This window comes from Arachis duranensis, chromosome 4 (genome assembly GCF_000817695.3).
Source record: "Arachis duranensis cultivar V14167 chromosome 4, aradu.V14167.gnm2.J7QH, whole genome shotgun sequence".
Classification (NCBI taxonomy): Eukaryota; Viridiplantae; Streptophyta; class Magnoliopsida; order Fabales; family Fabaceae; genus Arachis; species Arachis duranensis.
This window is the reverse complement of record NC_029775.3, coordinates 93,074,938-93,081,380: the sequence shown is the minus strand read 5'-3', so window position 1 is coordinate 93,081,380 and position 6,443 is coordinate 93,074,938. Positions and strand designations below refer to the sequence as shown.

At 35.1% G+C, this 6,443-nt stretch overlaps 1 protein-coding gene across 1 annotated transcript; it reads left to right on the top strand.

Annotated features, from left to right (window-relative positions):
* The first annotated feature begins 353 nt into the window (after positions 1 to 353).
* On the top strand, positions 354 to 3,906 carry LOC107484924 (DEAD-box ATP-dependent RNA helicase 41). Its single transcript, XM_016105477.3, has 2 exons — positions 354 to 1,129; positions 1,662 to 3,906. Exons 1-2 carry the CDS (start codon positions 1,054 to 1,056, stop codon positions 3,203 to 3,205), a joined length of 1,620 nt encoding a protein of 539 aa, XP_015960963.1. The 5' UTR covers positions 354 to 1,053; the 3' UTR covers positions 3,206 to 3,906.
* The last annotated feature ends 2,537 nt before the right edge of the window (positions 3,907 to 6,443 follow it).

Sequence of the window (6,443 nt, the reverse complement as noted above, 5' to 3'; positions counted from 1 at the left end):
TATTTGAATTGGGTAAATTTTAGAATCTGTTGTTCATATTGTTCAAAAAAATTATTAATTACCTAATATAACTCTTAAAGAGAAGAAAAGTCTCAAAAATATTTTGAACATATTAGTTGAAAAAGTTTTTGGTGGTGAGGTGAATAGATAACTGCGTTAGTCTTACATTTTTTAATGGTAGACTTATGGCCCAATAAGAAAGATAACAGAGAAGCCAAAATTAATGAAAGCCTAGTTTGTTGTGGGTTTCATGCTGAGCCCATGAAGCCCAAAATCGCAGTTAGTCTTAGCGAAAACTCTCACGTAGTTTTGCAGGCCCTCTGTGGCTTTGTTAACTTCGCTCTAGACAATAGGACACCGAAAATTTTACCCAAAAAAAAAACATAGGACACTGAAAACAGGATTTCAGAAGTGAGTCGGGTATCGCCGAGCAGCAAGGATCCCATGGAAGGTGCAGGAGCCATGTAGAAGATCGATCAAGAAGCTTAGGTGGCGGTGGAGCGCAGAAGGGGACGGTGGAGTTGCAGGCGTCGACGGTGACACACACGAGCGAGGAGCCACGAATCAGGCGCATCTGGGAGAGGGAGATTCTTCTCGCCGGGTCAGGTTTCGGAGATCTGGTTATCTTCCGAGCACTGTTTCCATTGATTCAGGGGATTCGAGTTCGAAGATGCTGCCGTCCCCCTCGCCAGAGCTCTTTCGGTCATTTAGTCGCGTTTGCTGAGGGAAAGCCGCTGCAATGGAGGGCGTCGATTCTGGTCTCAGGCGCAAGATGGAGGGGGAAATGTAGGTTTGAAATTCGGGTCGGGTTGGAGATTTGGAGCTTCTGTTTTGGGTCTGGGCCAGTTTTGCCCCGGGTCCCTGCCCAAAAAAAAAAACACAAAAAGAAAACAGGAACGCTGTAAAGTGTAAACTAGCTTCCATAGTTCCTCTCTTTCTCCAAATCGGTTCCATGTTTTCGACTTTCAGTTGCCTCTGCGAAATTGAAGAAACCTTATCCTTAATTTAATTCCTTATGCTCCTTCCGTATTTTCGAAACCATACTCAACCAACATGGGTTATTCTGAAACCAATCAGCATGACGAAGAAGCATCCAAGATTCCAGCGTTGCCAACTGATGCACCTAATGGTATCGATTCTTTCTCCTGAAATTTCGCTCCACATCCTTTTATATTTTTATATTTTTTTAATCTAATTTGATGTTGTACCTAAATTGAACTTATTGGAATGAGTTTTTTCGTAACCTTTTTTTACAAAATTCAATGTTTTATTATGGAAACTTCGCATTATCTGTCAACTGTGCCTTATGCACACTCTAGGCTCGAGAAATTGTTGCGTTATTGCATGGTATGAGTTTAGGGTTTATGCATTATTGCCAATAAAAGTGATTTCTCTTTGAGATATTCGGTGAGCAATATAATCCCCTGAAGACTGGCAAGATTGATGGATTGAATTTTAGCTGTTTTTAGTCAGATACTAAAATGCACATGACCTATGTTCCACGGAAAATTTTCCTATTGTTAGTTTTGTTAGAGTATATGTTATATTCTAAGATGAATTTTGTTATTTTTCTTTTTGTTGTGTTGTCGAACTCTTGGGCATTGATGTTGTATGATACATATGAGCATTTGAGCTCATCTTTTTTCTATTTGTGTTACCAGATGCAGATGATGTGAAATTGAGGTCTAGGGACCAAAGAGAGGCTCTCCTGGGTGAGCCAAAGTGTATCATATGTGGCCGTTATGGTGAGTATATCTGTGATGAAACTGACGATGATGTTTGCAGTTTGGAATGCAAACAATTACTACTAGGCAGAATCGCCAAATCCTTGCCTCCTGTTGGAGGAGTTCTTCAGCCGCCTAAAAAACTACCTGCAGCTGACGAGTGCTTTTATGTTAGAGAGAATGATTGTGAATCAGGAACTTTATCTTTAGCTAGAGATCAGGTTGAATTGCTTAGAAAGAAGCTTGAAATTCATGTGAAGGGTGATGTAGTGGCGCCGGTTTTGTCATTTGCTTCATGCAGTCTCCCTGACAAGCTCCTCCACAATGTAGAAGCAGCGGGGTATGAAATGCCTACCCCTGTTCAGATGCAAGCAATCCCTGCCGCTTTGACGGGAAATAGCACGCTTGTTCTGGCTGAAACAGGATCTGGAAAGTCTGCTTCGTTTCTTATTCCAATAATTTCTCGATGTGCAAGTCATCGCCTTGTATTTACTCCAGATAAGAAGCCTTTAGCGATGGTGTTAACACCTACTAGAGAGCTTTCTATACAGGTTGAAGAGCATGCAAAGTTGCTCGGAAAGGGGTTACCATTTAAAACTGCCCTTGTGGTTGGTGGTGAGGCCATGGCTAGACAACTCTATCGCTTTCAGCAAGGAGTTGAACTGATTGTGGGAACACCAGGAAGGCTTGTCGATCTTTTAACAAAGCATGAGATCGACTTAGATAACGTGATGACTTTAGTTTTGGATGAAGTTGATTGCATGCTTCAAAGGGGTTTCAGAGATCAGGTCATACAGATATACAGGGCTCTGTCACAACCTCAGGTCTTGATGTATTCTGCAACAATGTCTCATGATTTAGAGAAGATGGCAAACTCTCTTGCGAATGGTGTGTCGGTTATCTCTGTTGGGAAGGTGAATAGCCCAAATAAGGCTGTGAAGCAGGTCGCTATTTGGGTTGAGTCAAAGCAAAAGAAGCAGAAGCTGTTTGACATATTACTGAGTAGGCAACATTTTAAGCCACCGGCTGTAGTGTATGTGGACTCCCGACTTGGAGCAGATCTTCTGGCAAATGCAATAAAAGTTGCCACAGGAATTTCAGCTAATTCAATTCATGGAGAGAAGTCCATGAAGGAAAGGAGAGAAATAATGCAGTCACTTTTGGTTGGTGAGGTTCCGGTGGTTGTGGCTACTGGAGTTTTGGGTAGGGGAGTTGACCTATTGGGTGTGAGGCAGGTAATTGTGTTTGACATGCCAAATTCTATTAAGGAGTACATACATCAGATTGGAAGGGCATCTAGGATGGGAGGGGAAGGTGAAGCCATAGTTTTTGTGAATGAGGAGAGCAAGAATGTCTTTCCAGATTTAGTTGATGTATTAAAATCTGGTGGAGCAGCTGTTCCCCGGGAGCTTGCCAATTCACGGTATACCACTGGATTTTTTCCTGGTGGCAAGGGTTCAAAAAAGCGAAAGCATAGATAACAAAGTTTCTATTTTCCCACTTAATTTCAGCTGTAGTTTTGATCTTGCAACGTTAGGGAATGGCACAAGAGAATACACACATTCATTACACTTTTGCAATTTGCATGAAGGCTCTCGTCCAGAGATTATGTTGTGTGACCAATGTATTCCTTATTTCCTTAAGTTTAGTACCCTTCCAAGATTTTTAGAAACTGCAAGTGCTGTTTCTGCCTGTAATAGATAACATAGAGGCTGAGATTGGTGAAAGGATGACATGCAAGAGTCACATTGTCTCTTCTTTGTTCATCCAAACACGACGTGAATAACAAGGCTTTAAGATTGTTATGGTGGAGATTTGATACTGTTGGGAACCTGGTCAATTGTAAACTAGGGTCTTAGTTGTGAATATGTAATTTTTTATTGTAAGCTGGGATGGGTTTTGTAACAAACATCAAGGAACAGGAGAGTGAATTTTCTATAGTGGTTAGGGTAGAGCTATATGAACAATGGGAGGGGCATATCTGATATTTGAAAGGGAAATAGAATTAGGAGTATGTGGTGGTGTGTTCCTCTTAAAGAACTTCAGGGGGAAAGGATTGGACTGCCAGAGTAGAGTATATTGTTTTATTTCTTGTAATTTCATGCTTTTAAGTTCTGATAGGTTATCTAAATGTCAACTCTAGTGTATTCTCTGTGTGTTAATTCCATACCAATTCTTTTTATGCCTGTAGTCCATTACTATCATAATTTTGCTGACATTTTACCAATAATGTGCAATGTTTTATTACTGTTAATCTGGATTAACTAGCTCCATGTCAGTAAAATTATGAGCTTAATGCTTTGCAGCTTTGGCTATATTATTATGTATTATCCAAATCCAAATTAGTTAGAAACTATAATGAAGTAACTAGGTTGGGAGGATTGCTCTGTAATGGGCCTCTGCATTATCCAAATCCAAATTTGTTAGCCAGTGAGTTGGATACTAGATGGAAAAAAAACGAAAAAGATAAAGAATCATTTCTTATTAGTTATGAATCCAATCTATGTATCTATTTGAGAATAAAATTTATCATCAATGATGATGACTCTTTTTCAACCAGCCGAATAACATATTACTGTGCTGAAGGAGACCAACAAAACTTTTCTGCCATATCATTCTCATTTTTCCATCATTGCAGAGAACATAAAGCAAGACTTGACTAATAATATTCTTCTAGATACTGACTTTAATCTTCTAAAGCTTTTTCTATTCCTCCATTTAAACGTATAGTTGTCTTAGTAGTTCCATTTTTGTCTCTATTTGAAGGACAATAAATACGAATAATGAGAATTTCACTAACATCACTTTTGTTCTTTATTATGATAATCATCTTTGTTTATAAGTCAAGTTACCGCAATACAAGTAACTAGCATAATGATACTCCTTACATAATTATCATTGTTAATGAATATAACTTAATGTCCCTTTCAACTAACTAGTCAAGGGTACAATTTTTCTTGCCACCATTTGTAAACAAAGCTATGTAATTTGATGAAATATTAAGTTATAAATTAGAGAAAAATATCTTAAATGACCCTTCCAGTTACTCTAAGAAATAATGAGGCTCCTGGCCAATTTTTTTTTCAGCTTTTTATCTTTAATTGTGTAAGACTATTAGACTAATTAATCATTTCGTCAATGATTTTTCTCTACAGTTAATGGAATATGGTTGTATAGAATATTTAAACTGCTGATCTGTCCATTAAATATCAACTTAAATTGATAATCTTTTTTGCTGGGATCTCATTGTCTTTAGGATCATTATCAATGGTCGTTTAGATTTTTTTTCTTCTCTGTTTTTTGTTACCTTTTTCATTATATATACACACTAAATTTACTGTTTAAGAACCCAGAAATATTAGTTATTTTTTTAAAAAAAATTACTTACAAAAATTGAATAAAGAATATAATTTTTTTAATCTTTTTTCTATTACATAAAAATATTGTTAAGATATTATATTATTATAATTATGTTAAGTCTTAGGTGTATTTAATTTAAATTAAACATCATAAGCTATAAAAATTCATTTATTATTAACTATTTGTTTGAATTATTAGAAGAAGTAAATATTCTATTTTATAGTAAATAATAAAAAAATTAACACAATATTTTATCTAAAATAGATATAACAAATGAGAATATTTATATATTACTATTCTAATTTAATCCCCTTAACAACTTAAGGTAAATTATTTATCTATCTATCTATCTAATATTATAAAAATTAATACCGAAATCATTTTAATAATGATACATAGATTGCTTAGCATTTTGAGTATATTAGTGTAACTGTAATTCTATTATCAAAATTATGAAAGGAACATAGGAGTTTGTTGCTAGGTATTTGATTAAATAGGATTGTCTAACTCCTATAGAATCTATCACTAAAATGCGTATGGGGTGGATTATTCACATTTCATTTGATGGTCAAAGACGAATTGAAAGCTAAGCAATAGTAATTCTAAAGATTGGATTCTCTAAGGAAACCCAATGAACATAAAAAAGGATAAAGGCCCAGCAGAAATTACTAGTTTTTTAAATAGATTGGGACGTGGACATAAGGGTCTTTATGACACAATCAATAATTCATTTCATCTTTAATTAAATATTGCTCTAGCCTTTTAAGAGTTAATACTTCTTTGACTCCACGCGATTCATTCATTTGACTGTACGCTAGAGCAACTTTTGATTCTCCAATAATTTTTTCATTAATTACTCCGAATTCTTTTATTTCCATGTAAAAATCATTTCCCTCACAAATACATTAAATATATTTTTTCTTTTAACCTCAATGTTAAATTTTTATGACAGTTCCTACAGTAATTAACAAGGTGACCCCTACAAATAAAATCTCTTTTTAATAATATTAAATATTCTCTCAATTCATATTTTGTAACAGTTTTTACAATAATTAATAAGAGGAGTGATGAGTATGTCTACCCTATATAGCCCTTGCCACTATGTCATCAAGCATCTTCATAATTCTTATGACAAAAATTAAATATATAATAATCATAAATGAATTTTTATTTTTTTTATCTTTTCAAATATGAATTGACATAGATACCAAACAAATAACAATACTTAATATATAAACATATTGATATATTAATATTGATTGTGTTATCTTTTGTTTTTTCTCGTTCTTTTAAATTAAGAAAATATTTTATACTAGTGACTAATTTATTATCTATTTTTGCACCATAAATATTATCTAA

Excerpts from the sequence above, each read along its gene's own strand:
- LOC107484924 (XM_016105477.3), top strand. The coding sequence starts at position 1,054 with ATGGGTTATTCTGAAACCAATCAGCATGACGAAGAAGCATCCAAGATT. Across the intron at positions 1,130-1,661 it reads GCCAACTGATGCACCTAATG|ATGCAGATGATGTGAAATTG; the intron begins GTATCGATTCTT and ends TTGTGTTACCAG.